Source organism: Schistocerca cancellata, chromosome 9, assembly GCF_023864275.1.
Source record: "Schistocerca cancellata isolate TAMUIC-IGC-003103 chromosome 9, iqSchCanc2.1, whole genome shotgun sequence".
Taxonomy (NCBI): domain Eukaryota; kingdom Metazoa; phylum Arthropoda; class Insecta; order Orthoptera; family Acrididae; genus Schistocerca; species Schistocerca cancellata.
Genome location: NC_064634.1, coordinates 182947985 through 182972478, shown reverse-complemented (window position 1 = coordinate 182972478; position 24494 = coordinate 182947985). Strand labels below are relative to the sequence as shown.

General features: G+C 39.2%; 1 protein-coding gene across 3 annotated transcripts in view; it reads left to right on the top strand.

Annotated features, from left to right (window-relative positions):
• The first annotated feature begins 16664 nt into the window (after window positions 1–16664).
• LOC126100919 (uncharacterized protein CG4449) overlaps window positions 16665–24494 on the top strand; it is a 153428-nt gene continuing 145598 nt past the window's right edge. Inside the window, exons 1-2 of one of the 3 annotated variants that reach the window (XM_049911586.1) lie at window positions 16665–16785; window positions 17112–17202. In XM_049911586.1, coding sequence (XP_049767543.1) covers window positions 17130–17202 — 73 coding nt within the window. In that variant the 5' untranslated portion in view covers window positions 16665–16785; window positions 17112–17129. Of the gene's footprint in view, window positions 16978–17111; window positions 17203–24494 lie in introns of all 3 variants that reach the window. The other 2 variants (XM_049911585.1, XM_049911584.1) reach the window with 2 other exon arrangements.

Below are 24494 nucleotides of genomic sequence, written 5' to 3'. Positions count from 1 at the left end.
CCCAAAGAAAGAGGCTATGAAGAGAGTAATGCAAAAGTGGGTAACTATTTTGTCTTACATGACTACCAAGTTAGAAACGGAACAAATTATAATGGGACTAGAAAACAAGTAGTCTTTGTACTCGTGAAATAAAATCATTTCTGCACCCAGGGAGGACATAAACAACTTCATTGGTCACTTGGAACAGGTAGAGAATCTTTTGACAGAAGAAGAAAATAATAATAGAGATTATAGGGCTCCTACTAGGCAAAATGAAGTGCAAGTAAACAGAGTAGGTGTGCAGAGAGCTAACTATCAGAAAGGAAGGCCCAGAGGACAATGGGGCTTTACTGGATATAGAAATTATGACAGGAGCAGGAATGACAGTTATCAAAATCAGCAGTCAGCTGAGAAAATGGAACAGCATCCCAGACAGCTGGATGAATGGAACACTACAGCTAAGGGCAGAATAGGCGATGAGGAAAACTAGCTGCAGTCTGTAATGGTGCTAGTGTTTGCAGACCGCCAAAATGCATGTTAAATCTGCTAGTAAAGCCCTTTGTAAGCCAGCAACCAACACAACACACAGTAGTGGTACAGGTACTATAAACATATCAGAGGAAAGGGAGGAAGTGAAAATATTTAATTTTCAGGGAAACGCGGCAGAATTTTGTGAAAAATTAGATGAAAATCATGTATCTAGGAACCAGGTCAGCAAGGAACAGGCATTACCTGATAAGAATGTGGAGCAAGATCTTAGTCTAACTGAGCACAGCAATACTAAAAGAGGATCCTATAGGGAACGTGGAAGAAAACACTGTATATGGGGCAAGTGTAGCAGAGGAGGAAGATATACCAGCAGGTGAAGTTTTAGCTAGAATAGAGGAGATTCTGTCTGATACTGATCGAGCAGTTTCAGATGTCAATTAAGATGTAAGTAGAGTAGAAGAAAGTTCATTGGATAGTGATGCACCTACAGAAGTAGATGAATCTGGGGGTTATTTTGAAAACTCTGACAACATAGAAGGAAGTGTTGCAGAATATGAAAGGATTAGCATAGGTGCATTTTTGGAGTAATGTTTTGACTTGCCTTTAGTAGACAGATTAATTAAAGCTGCCACAATTAAAGAGGAAAAAGATGCCATAAATATGTGTGTTATTTCCCCAGGAGGTATGGGATTCGACACATGTGAGATAGTGCAAGATTTATTGGAAGAAACAGATCCTGAAATTGTTGAAGAATCATCAGGACAGCCAATAATAGAGGTTGTAGTTTTTGGTCAAAAGCTTCCTTGCTTTCTTGATAGTGGTTCAGATGTAAGTGCAAAGTCAAAAAATTTTGTAGATGCTATTCCCAATGGTTCATGGCGTGTCATCTGCCCTGATGCCACCCACTCCGACCAGGAGCCCTCCCCAAGAGCGCCACCCAGCCACAGCAAAGGCCATCTGGCAGGATGGCCATTGCCAGGAGTCCCAATGCCCCAGGGTGATGGGCCTCTACTCCTTGGCATACATGGGGAGTTAGCGGTGCAGGCATCAGCAGAGCGATCCCTGTGTTGTCAGTGGACTACAACCAACAGGTTACATGGTGGCCCCAACACAACAGACAGGTTACTGTGCTGGATATGAGGTACAAAGAAGTCCACGGTCATCGTCAGCACAGAAAGTGACACTGCATTGTGTGTGATGGAAAATGCACCCAGGAAAGGTGTCCTCGCCCAAGAAATGGAGAATGGGTGGGACTGAAATGTGACGACAAGGAAGTGAGCTAAGGATCTCAATGCATGATGGACACAATGCACCATGTAAGGTGCCCTTCCCCAATTGGCTCGCTCTTCAGGAAAATTTTGAAAAATGGTTGACTTTTAGTCGCCTCTTATGATAGGCAGGAATACCTTGGGCCTAGTCTAACCCCCAAACCTGCAGGGGACGGGTGGAACTAGAACCTTGAAGGATCCCCACAAGAAAAAGTCCGGTGGTGTGAGGTCTGGTGATCGCAGGAGCCAATTACCTGGCCATTGAAGAGTTCATTTAACCGTCCACATACAGCATGACTGTAATGAATGGATGCCCCATCATGCTGCAACCACATTCGTAGCCTTATGTCCAGGGGAACATCTTCCAGCAAGCCAGATAGAGTTTTGCAAAAACAGACATAATGTCTGATAGTATAGCCGCAGTCAGTGATTTTACAATGTTACTTTCAATCCATCTTGATTGCAAAATGTTTATTCATATGACCGGTTTGGGTTCATCTAGAACCATCTTCAGATCTGATATTTCGGTTACAGGAGTAACCCATCCAAATACAGCAACTTCCACATGCTGAGTCACAAAACTGGTCATATAAATAAACATTTTGCAATCAAGATGGATTATAAGTAACGGGTAGAGTTTCTTGCAAAAAGTGAAGGTAATTTGTCCTGGTAAGTCTAGGAGGTAGACGGACCAGCCCAATCAGATTGTCACCCACAATGCTTGCCCAAATTCTGAGCTAAAATCATTCCTGGTTTCCTTGGGCATACATGACATGAGGATTTTCCCTTGCCCAGTAATGAATGTTTCGAGTGTTGTAAATCCCAATGGAAGCTGCAGTTGTCAGTAAACAACACAATGGAGGGGAAGTCGGGATCTCATGCAACACATTGCAGAAAGCACCAGCAATACCCTAGCCTGTGTTGATAGTCCACCACAGGATTTAGATGTTGGACAGTGTGGAAACTAAATGGATGCTGGCTGTCATCCTTCAAAACCTCCCAGACTAACCGATGAGTTACCCCCATGTAGTATCCAACCACTTGAGTACTTGTCATAGTTGCTTCCTCGAAGCGCTCGAGACCAGTCTCTTCAAATACAGCATCCTGTTGTGTTCGAGGTCTCCCAGCATCACTATGATATCCTGCTAACGAGCCTGTTTTGCCCAGTCGCCAGTGAATTGCTGTAAACATTTGCAGGTTTGGGTGACGTCTTTCTGGGTACTGTGCCTCATACAAACCTCGAGCTTCATGTGCATTTCCGTCAGCTAGTCCATAAACAAAAACCCTATCTTGTTGTTCTTCAAACAAATACTGCACCACCACACTTACTGTATGACTAAATTGCAGGTGACATGTGTGCTCTGAAGTGAAACTTATGTGTGAAAGCCTCTGACGTGAGGTGGAGACACCTGTGTGTGTTACGTTGGGGCAGTGATGGGGCGAGGGACGTTTGTATGTGTGAACCGACAACCATAGCACTGCCCGTCAACCGATGGACAACAACAGGGCAATCCCACGGCCAATTAGTGAATCTGGCACCAAGTTTCCATAGTTTAAAAATGGTGTGTTGTCTCTCTCTCTCTCTCTCTCTCTCTCTCTCTCCCTCTCTCTCTCTCTCTGTGTGTGTGTGTGTGTGTGTGTGTGTGTGTGTGTGTGTGTGAAAATGTGAAGAAAATATACATTCACAAGAAGCAATAGATGCATTTATACTCCATACCAAAGACTGTCAAAATCACTATTCATACAAACACTGCATGACTGGTTAGTGGCCCACAGATTCTATAATATAAAGGAGTTTACCACATGTAACATAAAACTGTAGTGTTAATAACTAGCCTGTTTTTTCTTTTAAATTATCGACTGTATTATGTGTGTGTGTGATGGCCTAATAACAATATTTATTATTATTATTATTATTCACTTACATAGTGGAAATGTATTACAATAATAGTGATTGTGCAATAAGTAAAAAGAAAAACTCCTCACAATTCAGTCTCATTCTTAACAACCAATGACACAGTATAATAATCCTTACCTCCCAGGTAATTTTTTGACATACTTTATCCTAGGTATGGTCTGACAGACCGTTATATTTAAATAGCCATAAAAATTACATTCAGCTATTTCATTGACATAATTCAGTTTATTATGTAAAGGTTACTTTAATACCACACAAAAAATATATTTAAATAACTTTTAATGTGTATTTCTTTGAACAATACGCACCGAAAAAAAAAAAAAAAGAATAGCATAACATTACATGAAATGCCGTAAAAAGTCAAACACCCTGAAATCTAAATTTTATTTTTTGCTGTATTTTTATTGTATAATATTCACATAATAGTAAAAAATAATAAACTCCCATGAAAGATATAAAAATAAAAATCACACTAGTATTTTTTAGGGTATTTGTTTGTATTTAAAAAGTTTTATTTGCACTCACTGCAAACTTTTGTCGAGCACATTACATTTGTACTTGTTCCACAGATCATGAACACATCTCATGTAGGACATATCAGTTTAGCAAAAGTTTTCTGATCTCTCTCTCTCTCTCTCTCTCTCTCTCTCTCTCTCTCTCTCTCTCTCTCTCTGCATATTTTTACTAACTTTTCTTAATACAGCACAGTAGTTTTTATAATGTTTGCTTTGGAATAATTACTCCTTCTAGCTGTAAGATACATTTCCCTTCTCTGTTTACAAGATATTTTTATCGCTTTAGTGAGCCATGACCTTTTAGACAGTTTCTTACAGTTCTCTTGTGCAATAGACTCACTTTATTTTCCACTATACTTTTATGAGAATCTTGTGACATTTTAACCTCTGTAGCACCTACCTGTCTGACATTCTCATTAAGCTTAATTTCATTCAGTGTTGAATCATTGGACACTGATATTAACCTAAAAAACAGGTACTCCCATGAGTTTCAGTGCCCTCACCCCCACTACCCTAAAGATTTTGCTATCATCCCAGCTGTTTACTTTTTCCTTCCTGCTGTGATGCAGACCATGCCTTGTGAAATCCCACCTATGAATAGCATCAACAGGAACCAAACCTATGCCCAACAAAGTACTTGCTTGGAGCACCTGATCTAACTCTACACTGACTATACTGACAGAGCTGTTTGATTGGGGCTGATCGTACCACATGAAAGCAGGAACCAAGCTAACATTTGTATGGCTCAGTGCAGATGCTATTGTTACCAGGTCACACTCATTGTTGTAGCCATGTTCCCTGTTTCCTGCTCCACCCCGTTTCACAACATGATCCTGCTTTGTAAAACCCTTGCACAATGATTCTACATCCTCTATCACTTGATTAAGTCTTGCAGTGGGCTTGAAAAAACTTGGACCTGGTACCTGTCACCTATTTTTTCCTGCAAGATCTGGCCCCCACCTCTTACATGGCTACTACCTAACAACAGAACACTTCTCCTATTTTCTACCATTTTGAAACGGTTGGTTTCCTGGTGAAAATCTGTTGAGTATTGACTGCACTTGCATACACTTGAGCCTCTTCCTTAGATAAATGAGGTAGCAAGCCAGTTCTGTTGTTGTTACCAATCATGATACAGTCAGATTCTGATCTCTTTCTATGACCCCTGTTCCTTGCTACCATTCCCACCTGTCTTCACCCGTCTCCCCCATTAACCTGATCAGTTCTTCCCTATGGTTCCTTTGAAAGGGCACGGCCGATTTCCTTCCCAATCCTTCCCTACCCCGAGCTTGCGCTCCGTCTCTAATGACCTCGTTGTCGACGGGACGTTAAACACTAACCACCACCCCCCAGTTCTTCCCTAACACAACACATTAATATTTGTTTCTTCGATAATTAATACAACATTTTGTAATGATGTTAATGAGTTTGTTTACCATAAGTATTCATAAAACTTTTTATTTATTTATTTTTTACAGTTACTACTTCATATCTAAAATTTCAGCTATTGAGTAGAATTTGTCATTCAGAAATTATTTTAATTTGTTTTTAAATGCTGGTTGGCTATCTGTCAAACTTTTAATGCTATTTGGCAAATTACCAAAGATTTTTGTGGCAGCATAATTCACCCCTTTCTGTGCCGAAGTCAGATTTAACCCAGAATAGTGAAGATCATTCCTTCCCCTAGTGTTGTGGCTATGCACTTTGCTATAATTTTTGAATTAGGGTGGGTTATTAATAATAAATTTCATAAGTGAGAATATGTATTGTGAAGGCACTGTGAATATCCCAAGTTCCTTAAATAAATGCCTTCGAGGTGATCTTGGGTTGGCTCCAGCTATTATTCTGACTACACGCTTTTGTGCAATGAATAATTTTTCTCTTAATGATTAATTACCCCAAAATATGATGCAATATGAAAGCAATGAATGAAAACTGGCACAGTAGGCTAACTTACTGATATGTTTATCACTAAAATTTGAAATAACCCTAATATCACACATAACTGAAACTAACTGATACAGCAGATCATCAATGTGTTTCTTCCAATTCAATTCCTCATTAGTGCACACACTCAGAAATTTAGAATATTCTGACTTAGCAACAGACTTCTGTTCAAAGTCTACATTTATCAATGGTGTTATGCTATTTACTGTGCAGAAATGTATGTACTATGTTTTCTCAAACTTTAGTGAGAGGCCATTTGCAGAGACCACTTAATAATTTTGTGAAAGACATTCATTATTTTTTAAGGGATCCAAGACTGAACCCCATGGAATAACACTCTCGATACCTTCCTAGCTGGAGGGAAATTTCAACCTTCCAGTTAAATATGAATTAAACTATTTCTGTGCAGTCCCACTCACACCGCAATACTTGAGCTTACCTAGAAGAATTTAATGATACACGCAGACAAAAGACTTTGAGAGATCACAAAAAAATCCCAATGGATGATGTTTGGTTATTCAGTGTGTTTAATATTTGATCAGTGAAAGCATATATAGCATTTTCTGTTAAAAGGCCTTTCAGAAAACCAAACTGGCATTTTCTTCATATTTCATTTTGACAAACATATGAAGCTACTCTTCAATACATTACTTTTTCAAGAATTTTGGATAAAGCTGTCAGACATGATATTGGGCAGTAACTGTTAGCATGAGACCTATCCCCTATTTTATGCAATGGGTCAACAATAGCATATTTAAGTCTATCCAGAAAAATGCCCTGTTTCAGTGAGCTACTACATATGTAGCTGAGAATCCTCCTTACCTCTTGGGAACAAGCTTCTAGCATTCTGTTGGAAATGCCATCAGTTCCATGCAAGCTTTCATTTTCGAGTGAATTTATTATTTTCCTAATTCAGTAGGAGAGATGAGCTGAATTTCAGTTTTATCAAACTGCTTAGATACTGCCTCTTCCATATACAGCCTTACATTTTCTAATGACTAGCTAGCTCCTATTTTCTCTGCAATACTTTAAAAATGATTATAAAAATATTTTATATTTCTGACTTTTTTTGACAGACTTTTCATTGAGTTTCATAGAAATACAGTCTTCTTGCACTCTGGATTGCCCTGTTTCCCTTTTAACAATATTCCAAATTGTTTAAATTTTATTGAGAGGTGCTAATGCCAGACATAAAACACATACTTCCACATATTTTTAATAACTTTCTATTAATACAGTGCAGCAGTTTTTATAATGTTTGTTTTGGTATCATTACTCCTTCCAGCTACAATATCCATTTCCCTTCTCTGTTTACAAGATATTTTTATCCCTTTAGTACTCCATGACTTTTTAGATGGTTTCTTACAAATATGTTTCATTATTTTCTTAGAGAAGCTGTTTTCAAATATACTCATAAAGGTATCTTGAAACAGGTTAAATTTTAAATTAACATCTCAGTCTAACTGTTGTAAGATTTCCCTAAAATTTGCAATTGTTAAATCATTAATTGAACACAGTATGTTGGAGGACTGTTTTGTATTACTGAATGGAATCATGTCCTATGCTATAACTAGCAGTGCATCATGATAAGACAGGCCATTCTTAAAAGGAAAAGTTTTTATTTGATTAAATTTATCTTGGTCAATAAAAACATTATCTATCAGTTTGCTGCTTTCATTTGAGCAGGAAAATCAATAACTGATATCAAACTGAAAGAACCAAGTAATACTTCAAGGTCCAGCTTTCTATCAGACTCTTTCAGAAAATCTACATTGAAATTCCCAGAAACAATGATTTTCATCCCTTTGTCTGACAGACAACATAACAAAGTTTTTCAAAAGTAGCTGAAAATTTCTCAATGGGGACCTGTACTCAGCTGCAACTATAAAAATACCATTATTTAACTTAAGCTCACACATGCTCGCGCACACACACACACACACACACACACACACACACACACACACACACACACACACTTATATGTTGCTCTAGGCAATTTTTTTTAGTTTCTAAATTTTTCCACTATGACAGATTTTAACATATAAGACAAATTCTCTTCTCTCCATAGTCTCTCTATGGTACTTACATGTGCTGAAAGCTTATATCCACTGACATTTAACTTTTTCATATCCATGACTATATGATATGCAGACAGGCATAGTACATGTATTCCCTCCTCAGTTTCTAAATCTTCTAAACAAACAAAAGCTCATCTGCTTTGTATTTTAATACCCTGATATTCTTCTGCAATATGCTAACATTATTTTTCACTGTGCTTGTGACATACTAACATTATCTTTCACTTTAGTTTTAGGAGAATCTTGTGATATTTCAGCATCTCTAGTACCTGCCAGTCTGAGCTTCTCATTAAGCATAATTTCATTCAATGTTGAATCATTGGACACTGATCTTAGCCTAAGAAAAGAGGTACTCAAAGTCCAGCCTTAAGGGCTCTAACCCTCCCTTCCAATTCAGCTATTTTCCTATCCCCTGAACATATTTTGCACTACCATGGAAGAGATCCATATATTCCCCCTCCCCCACCCTCCTGCCCACCCTCTCTCTCTCTCACTCTCTCTGGTACTGACAACCTCACCTGAGGTAGTCTACAATATTAGAGTTTTTGTCACTTGACATTTACTCTACAAGGATCAAATGAAGATAATTTTTTAAGATTAAAAGGATTGACTAAAACTTCTCTGCGCTAGATAGAATGAAAAAAACTGTAGGTGCTAGGGAACTAGCAGTGTGAGGAAGAGGAATGTTTCTTCTTCTTCTTTTGCTTGACTCTCGATGTAGCATTGATAGTACGTTGCCAGTCATATTCAGTAAAGATAGGGAAGCTCTTTATGAGATCCAGATCTCTCTTGGGAATGACAGCGGTCAGTTTTGCAATGGCCCAACCGAAGGAGTAAGGTTTGTGTGGTAGAGGAGGTTTATGAATGTTAGGATCGGTGAAAGGATAGTAGTTATTGTGGTCCACATACGCCTTGTCACGCAATGATTTCACGACCACCTTCAGTAGTTAGGGCATGGTTGCCTCCCCTGGCTGTGTATAGACAACCTCTTATCCGTCCATTTCTTGGCTGGGCACAGCAGTTTGGACTTCTTCTCCCAGTATCGGCTGTTCTGCCTTGTCCTTGGGAGGTCGGGCGGGTGGTTCGGTGTCTGTGGCCACGTTATCCCATGTTGCTGAAGGAGCTGGATCGGTATCTTGTTTCTGCAGGCTCTCCCCCTTCGGGGAGGGGGCAGACCTCTCTGTCTCCACCTCCGTGCGCACCCACACAGCACCCCACATTGCTGCAGAGGCAGGATGAGCACCCGTCTGTGTGGCGATGGTGGCAATCATAATGTCTTGCACCTTGCGAGGCTCGCAGGCCAGCAACTTGTGGAGTTGTGTGAGGTGGAGGCGCATCTTGCCTGCCTCAGCCAGGAGTGCAGTCCTCTCATCCACCATGGCAGATTTGAGAGTGGTTGACTGCGTTGGAGATGGTGTCTTCGATCTTGCAAATGCTGTTGGGGGTGCAGCAGCACGGCCCTCCACCCACGCCAACACTGGCAAAGGTTCCGATGGTGTGATGCACGGGCAGGGCATCTGTCACATCTTGATCCATTGCTACCTTGTCTTGCACGGTGTCTTGCCTTCAGTGCGTATGCCGCCCATTCCCGTGACCACAGCTGTTGAGATAACTACAGCCACAGTAGTTGGCAGCATGTGTGCCGCCACAGTTGATCCATGTGACGGCAGCGTCCCTCAGCTTCGTGCACCCGCATGTGAGGTGCGGTGTTGCACACTTTAAACACGTGGGTGCGCCAGTGCAGCTCGTGGCAAAGTGCCCCAGCTTCTGACAGCAGTAGCACTGCACAGGCTTCTTCCTCTTCTGCTTGTAATCCAGCCCGGGCACGTGGCCCAGGAGGCTAACGATCGCGGCGACTTGTTCATCCTTCCCTTCCTGCGTCCAGGCATGCTGGCGCAGTGAGCGAGAGCAGAGCAGCAGCTATGTGACCCGCACCGAGTCAAGGAGCAGAATCGTGTTTTATTTTCCCAGTTCTCATGCCACTATATACCCCTCCCCCACACCCTCGCTCCCCCAATGTAACCACCTGTCACAGTAGCTGCATGGAATTCCAGAACTAACTTTCCTACAGCAGCTCAAACACTTTTCGCTCGTGGTTGTTTATAATCTTTTCACAAATTTTAGACAATAACAGTAATATTCTATTAATTACAGGTCACAAGATTCACTGAAGTCATGTGGAACATCAATATATGTGTATCTATTAATATAGTAAAGTAATGCACTTAAAATAACGTTAAAAGTTAAAACTCCTACACCCGAAAAATTAGGCCTTTCCGCGATTTGAAAAGAAATAAAAGACAGAACTTAAAACCCCTTATTCTTCGAGTAGATGCGTCACTGCCAAATATATGTGTAACGGAAACAATCTAAATTCTTCACTTAATGTTTACGCAAACGTCTTAAATGTGTATGAAAACCTACGTTTCAAGTACGCAGTTACCAGCCCTTAGGATTTTCTTTTTCTTTTTGGAGAAATGCGCTGACATAAGTGAAACCTTCAATAGGTAAGAAGAAATAGGCTGCAATTAACTTCTTTACGGTGTAATATTAGCTTAATTCACAGAGATTAGAAAATTAACTACTTAACGACCTCAATATTCTAGCGTGTGCGATCTGCACCGCGGCTGCCAACTCCCAAGGCAGATTGGTTTCTTGCAACAATGGTAAACAAGGCGTCTTCCCCTTTTTTTCTGGGTCACAGGTGCAGCATGTTTTGCGTTTTTCCGTTCGGTCTGCAACGACTTCTGGTTAGCGCGCGGGATTGCGATAAGGAAGGTGACTGGTTCGCGCCTGGGTGGATGCAATTTTTTTTCTTCCTCTTCATATAAGCAACACGTTCTGAGACATTGTTATTTTTGTAAGTTAAGATTTTTCTGCAATCTTCGTTATTACGTACATGTAAGAGCGCACTTTCTCAGTAATGATTTCGTGATTTCTGTGTGTTTAAAATACGAAATTGCTCTGAGTGAAACAACCGACAGTGAACTTTATATTTTTGCTTGTCAGAAATAATTCACCATTTTTTCCGAATATGTAGCGATTTCCGAGATGCGGTTAGACAGGAATCTAATATCACAACTTAAATTACTGTGAATGTAACTAGCAGCAGTCATCTTCATAATCTTGCTTGTCACAAGTATTTAGATTAGATTAGATTTACTTTCATTCCAATTGATCCGTAGTGAGGAGGTCCTCCAGGTTGTGGAACATTTATCTGCTATCGAATCCTCGACCACAGTAGACAGATATGAAAGATCTCTGCCGGAATATTTTTAGACTATAGCACCATATACGAAACATTTTCATTCATGAGATGCATGTTATAAACTTCGACGAACTGCAGGAGCTCTCGAAAATACGTTTTTCTTTTCAATTTTGTTTTTAAGACCCAAATCGTTGACGCATGATATAGGGAAGTGGGCTACTTAATCATTTGGATCTCTACGAGCGTCTTATAACCATATACTGTTTATCTTCTTATTGTTTGAAACTCTCAGAATCAATTTTTCGGGTGTTTTTATGGATGTATTAGTACTATGTGGTACTACACACTATTCATAACTCATTTTCCGAAACGTAAAATCCAAAACACGATGTCAGTGTGAATGAGAATAAGATGACATAATGCAGCATTTACGACAATCTGCAGAATACAGTCAAATACGCTATCGTTATTGTGCATGCACGGAAACATGCGGTCAGAGAAACTGTAAAATAGGCATTTCAGCTGACAGTCATGGATATACTGCGCCTGACACTGTTAAGGAGGAGGCAAGTGCGATGAAGGCGGGCACGTCAGCTCGATAGAATGCGGCGTCATGCGTTATGGCAACGTAAACGCAATTTTCGGCACTTGGAAGAATAGCGCGTCTGTGTCGTCTGCTAGCCGCTTTGTGTTCGTGGCGCTGTGCGCCCTGCAGTGCACATGCGCGGATCTGCGGCCGCTTGCTTTTGATTGGCTTGCGCGACACGAACCGATAACAGCGCTTCACCCAGATAGCACAGTAAGCCGGTTTCAAACTTGTTTCCAGATGTAAAGTTCAAGTATATAAGCTTGATCAAAGCTGGAATATTCAGGCCTGGTAGTTGGATTCAAGCTTGAAACAAACATCAAAGTTGGCAGAGTTCAAGCTATATTTCAAGCTTGACTTATCAAGTTTGGCTGCAGCTGTATCTACACACGTGGAATACAGCCTGGTATTTACAGCTTGTTTTAAGCTATATAATTATTAATCTGAATTTATTGAACCTAATTAATTAAATAAATATCAGAATGGAAATGGTGTGAAAAAAATTATCAAGACATGTATGTTTAAATTTTTTTATTTTCAAAGTGTTTAAAATTGTTTTATTTTAAAATTTAATTATTCTGAAGCCCCTCCAGCCCCAGCGCACAGACCATAGAAGGATCAAATATCACTGACTTCTGCCGGTATAATGATCCTGTAAAAGGTAAAAGAAAATGTTAGCCATACCTAAACATAAAAAATGTAAAAAGTTGAAACTGATCAACCTAAATATAACTTATACCCCAGATTAGCAAAATAACTTCGAACTCACTGATGTAGTAAGACTCATTAACTAGTATAAATGTCACTGAGTAAGCAGCTGCTTCTGGTGACTTCATTCAAAAAAATTTTAAAGTAATTTGAAATAACTTTATGTTTGAAATTTTTAAAGTAAAGATGATATTTGGGTAATTTTGCGATGACTTCATGAAGAAGCCACACATCACTATTTCTAACAGTTTCAGGGTCATTTAATCTGAATTATAAAGAAACAATTACTTGAAATGATATACACCTCATACTGTAAGCTTGTAAGGAATCTACTGTTTAGAAAAATGTAGACTTTTATTCTACCCACAATTATTTTTTGGTGAGTAAAACTGAATCAAAATGAAATAAAAGAAGAAATCAAAATGAATTTAAGAAATTACCAGTTCTGGGGAACTGAAATGTAAAAGAACAAAAAAAGGCGAGATTTTAAAAAGGTAAAATAACATTAAGTTTTAATTTATTGGTGCCACGTACTAGAGAGCTAGTTTAAAATGACCTCTTTTTGCTGAACAACTTGTAATATGTATTCTTAGCTGGTAATCCATTTCACTTTCATCCAGGCTCAATTTTTCTACATAAAAGAATATGATATTTCTTTACGTTACGTAATAATATTTAACATTTGTAATATTAACGTACCACTAGAGAAAATGCACCAACGTACCTGTAATACACTATATATCCTCTTCAGACCTGGTGTAGCAGTAAGGCAGGAGACGCCACACACTTACCGAACTATTTTCGAGTATAAAACAAACTTCACAACAGTCAACAATCATTAACGCGCGTCACAAAAGTAAAATGGCTGTAAACCTAGCAGAGTGAGTGCAAGGCTTATAAACGCTTGTGGCGCTTCCTGTGGACGTCTATGGAAGCTATGCTGTGCGTGCATCTGCTGTACAGGCTTCCAGGGAAATTACAGTTTATTTCAAGCTTGGGAAAATTATTTTAATTCAACCTAACTTTTTACAGCTTGATGTAAACTGTGTAACAGGTTGATTTTTCAATCTTGAATTTTCAGCTGAACCTAAACTCAATATCCACCTTGAAATAAGCTGTGTAACAGGCTGATTTTTCAATCTTGAATTTTCAACTGAACCTAAACTCAATATCCACCTTGAAATAAGCTTGAGTGCTAGCTGGGCAGTTCTCTAGATCTGTACGGTATCGCTGCCGAAATTCATACTGAGTAACACAGGGCAGTACTAGACCGTTCGGTGCTATTGAGTACCGAAACGATCGGCACAATGGCGGAAAGATACAGAATAGGCACCCTGCTCTCGGTTCCGCTACATCCAAAGCATGGCGAATGAATGCACGAAAAGAAGTTTTAGTCCACATAAATCAGTTTCATACTGAACATCTGGTTCATTTTCAGGCGTTTCTTTCTTTATTTTTACATTAATCAATTTCAGTATGATATTCAAACACTGACAGTCATAAACAAATTCCAAATAGTAAGAGGATCTGGATGATCACCTACTGGAGCTGGTGGCTGCACTGTTGATGAATGAATGCTATTATAGTGCATTTAAAATAAGTTGGGACTTTTGACAGTTCTGTAGGGAGCAAGTGGAGGAAAGCATGGTTGCCAGCGTGTGCTGGACGCGTCAACACGTGACCACAGTATAACAACACCTTATAGGTGCGGAACCTGTCAGGCTCGCTTGACAGGGTGAACAGAAAGCGGCGCAAGCTGGCCGATATGCGATTTTTTCTCAGACGTTTTTAAAGAAACTATTCGGTAATAAGCTCTAATTCTCACACATCTTCAATTCGCCAGCTTCATGATGAACTGGCTATCATTTAGTGAAATTTCGATAGTAGGTAAACTACTGTAAGAAATTCTTAGTTTGCAGTGAAAAATAGGTATCGCTATGAATTTGTGTTTGGTGCGCGATAGGTTACATGTTGCTGCGTACTAAATGTAGATGATATATTGAATTATTCTTTAAATTTTTAAGAACACCACCGTCTCTTCCCAATTTCGAGAAAATTCAATGTATTTAAAGCACTCCCTGACAAACTCGTGTGTCAGTGAAAAAACTATAATAAAATTTTCACATATTACTCGTATGTCATAAATGGTTCGAGATATCCAAACAAAATTTTGGCAAATGACAGCGCGCAAAGACGAGCGTGTTTAGCCATAAGAATAATATGCGAAACTTCCATATCTAGCGAGATATTAGGTTAGATTTACTTTCATTCCAATTGATTCAGACGACTATAGATTTTTTTCAGTGAAATTACTATTTAATTACTGAGAGCCATCGATAGCTGGTGAAACGAGAACTGGTGTTGATTTTGTGACAATATAAGTGAAGAAATTACTAGTTTATTTTTATACTAAGAACGGACTGTTTCATAAACCATTGACATGACTAGCACTTCGTTGTTAATTTAATAAGACACTATTTCAGGATTCTGTTGCAATTTCAACTGCATTAGAATTAAATTGTAATGTTTATTGACAAGTCCTATGTCATTTCGATGATGTACTACAAGGACGCTGATAAATTGAATTGAATTGAATTGCATTAGAATGGTAATTAGATGAACATTTCCGAACTCTTCTGTGTTTTGACAGAAAAAGCAAATTTTAACATGGCAACAATAGAAGTTACATATTCGTCAAAACTTGAAACAGTCCTTCGTGAATCAATTTCTCATGGAGTGCCTTCTTGGTAAGGCTGGCAAATCAAGACCAGTCCTGTCGCGCAACATTTTCAGTGGCTTCTTTGGTCAGCGTTTGAATCTCACTGAGCGTAAACTTCTTGTTTTTATCACGGGACTTTTCATCTAGGTCCATAAACTCCGTCGGACTAAATGAGCATGATATGAAGGAAGCCTGATTAAACTATTCCCTTTACCGTTAGCCAGTTCGTCGATCCGATAGCGTGAAGTTTTTGGCTTGTGCACTGTAAGTTCCATTACCTTCGCCTTATACATGCTAGGTTCACATTTATCTCACGGACCATTTCTTTGTACCCGCAAAATATCCGCTTTTCTTCACTGCGTTGCTGGAGCTTTGTGGCATTAATAGAGTGGTAATGCGTTTTGTCCATTACTACCGTCGAATCCCGAGGAATGTTTTGCAGCACATCGTTATCTTTCCAACCCATGAACGTGTTCGCGGACATTTTTATTGAAAATCTCGTATTCAGATGTACTGCACTGTTGTTATTAATGCAACACCTACACAAAACACTTGTTTACAATACCTGACGACTACAAAACACACAAGGGTCATAAAATACGACGTTACAACGAGAGCTGACGAACGTTGATGCATCTAATTCGTGCTGTTTAATCATGGTGTTGACTGGTTAACGGCGTCACGTCCCTCTCCGGTCAGCCAAACGTCAAAAGTCGCAACTAATTTTAAACGCACTATATGCTGCCGCACTTGAAACTGCTTGAGAGAAGGTTTCGACGAACAGCGATATTTGTTTCGACCAATACATTGCTAGAAGAAGCTGTAGCTAAAGATGCAAAGGCAAAAAAAAGTCAGGGTCTGTAACACAAACACTATGCGATGACCTAGCGCCTTGTGAGACTACACCTGTGACGTTAAATGTAAAGAAAACGTATGGAACAATACTACTATTTGATACCAGCATTTTCTTCTGTAAATTTTGCTCGATTTGAGTGCCATAGTACACTTTTATTGTGGTTTAGCGCCTGAAAGCATTAAATCTTCGATTTAACCATCATATGATAATTATGAACACGATGTTTTTGTTGATATTTACACGTCTGAGTTTACACTATAAAGGTACCATTAAATGGAATGTGGACAAGAAACAGATAAACTCGTTAGTCGCCGTATAGCTTAACACAGGTCCGAGATATATGAAACAAACTATTCTGATAATGTTAGCATATATGTGACGCCATCACAGTTAAACTGTACTTAGTGAGTAGTACAGACGGAATTATGATTTTGTGATACAGGGTTGGTACTTGGTATGTTGGCAGCGTGGGAAAGCAAGCAATAACTAAGCGCGCGAGATATGCGAATATGTATGTGGTGTTGTGTTTTTAGCTTTTGTTATTGACAGATACATTTGTTTTCGTGAACCAATAGAACCGAATGTATAGATACTCTGACCTTTTGCATAAACTTTGATATTGAATAAAAGTGTGGTGCTGTACTAAAAGTTTCAATTTTACGTAGGTTATACAAAATTGCTACACGATATTGAACAGTTGTAGGTTAATATGTTGATGTCATGTATCTCTCTCCCTCTTTATCAACAGAAGAAGATACAAGGGGACCAATAAAATACTCTATTATAGCTTACAACGCGTATGAGTACAAGAAGTGACTATGTTTTCTTTTTCAATAGGTTTTAAGAGCCCTCATAATGTCTGATACAGACGACGACGACAGCAGCGAAAACTTCAGTCTTTTTCCGGACATCAGTAAGGAATATCAGAGTAAGTTTTTATTACTCTTACGTTTTTTTATCCATCATTGCCTTCCTGAACATCAGATTGTTTTTTTAAATAAAAATTCGCTGTTTTGTCATAAATAGCCTTATTTCTAAATTCATTTACGCTCTCAGGAGCTGATTTTCTAGTTTTCCTCTTAAATTAACAAACTGCATTGCCACAAATTGTTGGCATAGGACCTACTTAAGTTTATTCTATTTCCATTCAGAATTTGCTTGGCAGTGTTTCTCTTTTATGTACTCACTGTGTTACATATATTTTGTGACAGAGCGAGTACCATTCAGTCACTGCCATATTGTTGACGTACTTGGCATCTTATCATATAGTTTTATGCTTTAATTTTAAGTAGAATCACTATCATTTATGTTATACCATGTACATAATGACCACAAATACAAGCTATGTAACGTTTTTATGTAATACATGAGGACATTAATTTCTTACTTTAAGAATGGAAACATAAAATTAGTGTGTTTCAAATCTGCTTTTAAGATTTAGTGTGTTAGGTAACCGGTAGATACGTTATTTTTCTCAGTACCATAGGTAGGGTTTGTATGAGAGCTGCAGGAACAAGCATTTAAAATTATATGTACTATTGTCTCGCATCTGCTGGGTGAAAGAGTAATAGTATTTCATTGTGATTCTGGAAATTGTTGCATCTTTAACAATCTGCTTAGTGCAGCTGAAAGGTCCATTACTCATGTGTCACACTTTATACTGGACAGACTTTGCCCGCTGTTAGTCCACTACCACAGATGGTGAAATTGATATTGTTATCAGATTGGTTAGTGGCTTTCTATTCTGATGTCATTCTGTTCATGTCTGTCTTGATTTCTTCTTTTTGCTATCAAGAAATTTGTTGACCAAGAAAATAAAAGTAATATTTATATCTGAGACAGAAGTATTAGGCCTACTCTAATATCCTAAAAAATGGCCCCCACAGATTACTATCAAAATCCTGATGATCAACAGCGAAGTATTCACAACAATGTGAATGAAAACCAGTGGAACTCACATAACAGATAGTGAACTCCATGTTGAAATCTACATCAACAATCTATAAACCACAGTGAGGTGCATGGTAGAGGATACATTCCATTGTATCAGTTAGTATTTCTTTCCATTTCTTTCATATATTGAGTGTGGGAAGAATGATAGATTGAATGCCACTGTTCATGCAGTAATTATTCTAATACTTCTTGTACTGACGATTCCTGTGTGAGTGATACATGGGGGATTGTAGTATATTTCTAGACACATTATTTGAAGCCTGTTCTTGAAACTTTGTTAATAGACTATCTTGGGACAGATTATGTCTACATTCAAGAGTCTTCCAATTCAGTTTCTTCAGTATCTCTGTGATGCTCTCCCAGAGATTAAACAAACATGTCACCATTTGTGCTGCCCTTTTCTGCATTATGTTCAATATCCTTTATTAGTCTTATCTGATATGGTTCTCACACACTTCAGCAATATTCAAGAACTGGTTGCACAAGTAATTTGTAAGCAATCTCCATTGTGGACTGATTGCAGTTCCTCAGTATTCTGCCAATAAACTGAAGTCTACCACCTATGGTGATCAATACATTTCAGGTCCCTGCAAAGTGTTACACTCAGGTATTTGTATGAGTTGATTGATTCCAACAATGACTCATTGATATTATAGGTCTAGTCATTGGGTACAACATTTTTTTGTTTAGTGAGTACATGATTCTACATTGCTGAACTTTTACAGCAAGTTGCTGATATTTGCAACATTTAGAAATCTTGTCAAGATCTGACTGAATATTTATGCAGCTTCTTTGAGATAGTACTTCATTACAGATAACTGCATCATCTGCAAAAAGTCTATTATCATTTTATTATTATTATTATTATTATTATTATTATTATTATTTTATTATTATTTTCATCTCAGAAACGTTCATACATAAAAACACTGTTTATACAATTATTGACAGGTCAACACAGTTTATATAATCTCTGACCAAAATTTGGCCATTTCCAGTGCATTTTCCGTTGCCTGGTGAAGATAATATTCTGTACAATTGGTAGAACACAGTTGACACTAAAACATATGTTGAACAGTCTGTTCTTCCCTACAGTCATATTGAGTTTTGCTTCCTTCAATGTATCCCCATTATGCCAAGTTAGTCTGTGTTCTGCCCACACCTGACCTCAGCGTATTCAAGGACTTCTAGGTTGGTCAATTCTCACCATGACCAGGGGGTAAAGATTCTGTGAAAATCTTTTCCAACCAGGAGGGTGGGGTGTCTCAGCCCTCCATAGTTGCAGCCTGCCTTCTTCATCAGCGGTTGTTAGTTTCTCTGATGTTCTGAGGAAACTTTTTCTTGACATTAGTCATTGTGCGTAGGGTTCTTATCCATGCATGGGATGCATTTTTCTTGCTTCAGTTTAATTCTTTCCCTGTTTGTTGCTACTTTCTCTTCAAACAGGAAGTGGTGCAGTTCCTGCGAGGTGGTAGAGCCAATCGACTGTAGTTGATTTCAAACAGCCTATTATAATTCTGCATGTGTCGTTTAGGGCAATGTCCACCTGTTTGGCATGTGTTGACTTATACCAAACAGGGCAAGCAGACTCTGCAGCAGAGTAGCATAATGCCATTGCAAAAATTCGGATCATTTCAGCTTGGCTGCTCCCCTGTGATCAGGCCAGTTCTTTCACTATGTTGGTCTGGTGGAGACTTTTGATTTTAAATTCATGCAGTGTGTTTTGAATGTTAGAGATCTGTTGAGTGTCATTCCTAGGTATTTTGGAGTGTCACTGTGTTCCAATTTAACCCCAGACCATTCAGCCTTTCTTGTGGGTGGTTTCCCTATTTCTCAGATTGAAAGCACACACTTGTTGTGTATTTGATGGTTTTCATTTAAGCTGGTTTATTCTTTAGTATTTTGACAGATCTTCAAGAGCATTCTTTAGGGTGATTACTATTGAATCACAGTTTGTGCTTTGGGTTGCCAGACTGAGATCATCACCATACAAGAAACTCCTGCAGTTGGAGACTATAGATTGGTCACTACTATATATATTGTACAGAGCTGGAGCCAACACACTTCCCTGAGGAAGGCCATTTTTCAGTAGCCTCCATCAGCTGTGCTGTACTTGGAGGTTAATAAAGAATCTTCGATTCTGTAGAAGATTGGTGTTAAGCCTGGCGAGGCTGAAATCCTTGGTTAGGTTGTAGACCTTTTTAATAGTAATTGGTGGTTGATGGTGTCGTACACTGCTGTCAAGTCCATAAATACCACTCCTGTCACCTTACGGGCTTCAAAGCCATCTTCTAAAACAGTGTAAGACTGAGTAATTGTCCTGTGCAGCTTTTACCAGGGCAGATTCCAGCTTACTGCGATATAAGCAAGATATCAATAATAAAATGTGAGAGTTGGTTTAAAGTCACTCTCTTCGGCAGTTTGTAAAGGTGACACAGTAATGCGATTGGTCTAAAATTCTTTGGACTATTCTTTATCTGGTTTCAGTATAGCAATTACTTGACCCTTCTGCCATATCTTTGGAATTTGACATCTATCAACACATTTATTCAAGAGTTGGAGAATCCATTCCTTTGTTGCTAATCCAAAGTGCTTGATTTGCTCAGTTCGTAAATAGTCCAAGCCAACTGGCTCACCAGTTTTACTCTGTTTAATAGCTTTCTGTAATTCATCTATTGTGAATGGAAGTGAAAAGTTGTTATTCTCATCTTCCTCACATCTTCATAGTTTTGGTATTTTGGATTTATGGCTGGGCTTGCCATTTAGCAGTAGCTGGTGTGCTATTTGGTTGGTGGTGATATTTTGGTGTGTTTAGTGATCTCAGTTGGATCTACATCTACATCCATACTCCGCAAGCCACCTGACGGTGTGTGGCGGAGGGTACCCTGAGTACCTCTATCGGTTCTCCCTTCTATTCCAGTCTCGTATTGTTCGTGGAAAGGAGGATTGTCGGTATGTTTCTGTGTGGGCTCTAATCTGTCTGATTTTATCCTCATGGTCTCTTCGCGAGATATACGTAGGAGGGAGCAATATACTGCTTGACTCCTTGGTGAAGGTATGTTCTTGAAACCTCAACAAAAGCCCGTACCGAGCTACTGAGCGTCTCTCCTGCAGAGTCTTCCACTGGAGTTTATCTATCATCTCTGTAACGCTTTCGCGATATCTAAATGATCCTGTAACGAAGCGCGCTGCTCTCAGTTGGATCTTCTCTATCTCTTCTATCAACCCTATCTGGTACGGATCCCACACTGCCGAGCAGTATTCAAGCAGTGGGCGAACAAGTGTACTGTAACCTACTTCCTTTGTTTTCGGATTGCATTTCCTTAGGATTCTTCCAATGAATCTCAGTCTGGCATCTGCTTTACTGACGATCAACTTTATATGATCATTCCATTTTAAATCACTCCTAATGCGTACTCCCAGATAATTTATGGAATTAACTGCTTCCAGTTGCTGACCCGCTATTTTGTAGCTATATGATAAGGGATCTATCTTTCTGTGTATTCGCAGCACAGTACAATTTTCCATTGTTACAACCTCTCGATACACCACAGCATCATCTGCAAAAAGCCTCAGTGAACTTCCGATGTCATCCACAAGGTCATTTATGTATATTGTGAATAGCAACGGTCCTATGACACTCCTCTACGGCACGCCTGAAATCACTCTTACTTCGGATGACTTCTCTCCATTGAGAATGACATGCTGCGTTCTGTTATCTAGGAACTCTTCAATCCAATCACACAATTGGTCTGATAGTCCATTGCTCTTACTTTGTTTATTAAACGACTGTGGGGAACTGTATCGAACGCCTTGCGGAAGTCAAGAAACATGGCATCTACCTGTGAACCCGTGTCTATGGCCCTCTGAGTCTCGTGGACAAATAGCGCGAGCTGGGTTTCACACGACTGTCTTTTTCGAAACCCGTGCTGATTCCTACAGAGTAGATTTCTAGTCTCCAGAAAAGTCATTATATTCGAACATAACACGTGTTCCAAAATTCTACAACTGATCGACGTTAGAGATATAGGTCTATAGTTCTGCACATCTGTTCGATGTCCCTTCTTGAAAATGGGGATGACCTGTGCCCTTTTCCAATCCTTTGGAACGCTACGCTCTCCTAGAGACCTACGGTACACCGCTGAAAGAAGGGGGGCAAGTTCCTTTGCATACTCTGTGTAAAATCGAACTGGTATCCCATCAGGTCCAGCGGCCTTTCCTCTTTTGAGCGATTTTAATTGTATCTCTATCCCTCTGTCGTCTATTTCGATATCTACCATTTTGTCATCTGTACGACAATCTAGAGAAGGAACTACAGTACAGTCTTCCTCTGTGAAACAGCTTTGGAAAAAGACATTTAGTATTTCGGCCTTTAGTCTGTCATCCTCTGTTTCAGTACCATTTTGGTCACAGAGTGTCTGGACATTTTGTTTTGTTCCACCTACCGCTTTGACAAAAGACCAAAATTTCTTAGGATTTTCTGCCAAGTCAGTACATAGAACTTTATTTTCGAATTCATTCAACGCCTCTTGCATAGCCCTCCTCACACTACATTTTGCTTCGCGTAGTTTTTGCACGGGTGGTACAGAAGTCTGCAGGTGTTATAACTGTCTCTTTTTGGATCCAGGTTTTCTATTGTTTTAATCCATTTTTCCCTTTTTGACTCTCTTATAGAGGAAATGAGTTTGTTTCCTGTTTCTATAGTTATTTCACTGAAAGGGTTTTCTGTAAATAAGTAGCTGAATGCTGTAAATAAGGCTGTCTGATGTGATATAAGCCTAGGAACATAAGATTTTCGACAATCACGATGTATAGATATTTTGGTAGGTGTTGTACCGTTCTTGTGTTGGTTCCATAGATGACACTTTGGCAACCGGTAAAAATATGCAAATCTCGATCAGTCAGCCTTTCTAAAGTTAAACCTCCTCCAAAATGGGATTTTTTTGAGGTCTAACAGCAGCAAATTTTGGTAGATTATTCTGTCTAAGGCTACTTTTAATATTGTCTACAAGGTCATTAATATCCAACATGAATAGCAGGGGTCCCAACACACTTGCCTGGGGCACACCCGAAGTTACTTTTACATCTACTGATGAGTCTCCAACAAGATTAACATGGTGTTTTGTCCTGCCTATCAAAATCGAGTCATAAATTTCGCTTGACACCCCCATATTATCGTTCTTTTGACAATAAGCGTAGGTTTGTTACTGAGTCAAATGCATTTCGGAAATCGAAGAACATTGCTTCTACCTGGTTGCCGTGATTCAAAGCTTTCAGTATGTCATGTGAGAAAAGTGCGAGTTGGGTTTCATGTGATCGGTGTATTCGGAATCCATGCTGGCTGGTATTGAGGAGGTCGTTCTATTCAAGATACCTCATTACGTTTGAGCTCAAAATATGTTCTAAGATTATACAACAAATTGATGGATTTGTGGATCACTTCTTCTACCCTTCTTGTAGATGGATGTGACCTGTGCTTTCTTCTGATAACTGGGCACGGGTTTTTGTAAGAGGCATCTCTGTTAGACTACAGTTGAAAGAGGGGCTAATTCAGTATAGAATCTGACAGGGATTCTGTTGGGCCCTGGAGCTTTGTTCAATTTTAACTATTTCAGCTGTTTCTCAGCACCATTGATACTTATTTCATTCGTCGTTTCAGTTGGACAAGGATTACATTGGGGCAGTTCTTCTGGGCTTCCCTTTGTAAATGGATATTGGAAACAGAGTTAAGCATTTCAGCTTTTGCTTTGCTACTCTCAAAACAATTTCTTTCTCATTCGCTCTGGACTGGACACTAACTTTGAGATAATGGAAGCGTCTGATTCCACCCCTCTGCTTTGACCAATGACATCACCAATATGGCAGAAATGACCATTCCCAACAACTGCCATACCACTTCAATGACGTCATCATGTAAACATGACAACAAACACGAAAATAGATTGAAAACCACCAAATGGATATTCCTCCAAAAATATAATGAAACTAACGGGACAAGCGGGGGAAATTGGGGTTTTTTGGGTGGGGGCAAACTAAATATAAACACACGCCACTACACCAAACGACAAGAAGCATTAAAATAACAAGACCCCACAACCTTCCCAAATTCCACTACACGCAAAATCCACTGGAATCGATAACTTCCCTTGACCTATATAGGTCAACAGAAACAACCAATACCACACTATAAATCTCAAAACTTTCACTGCCACCACACTTAATCCTACCAAAAAATTAAAAAAAATTAAAAAAGTCCCTTGAAAATCA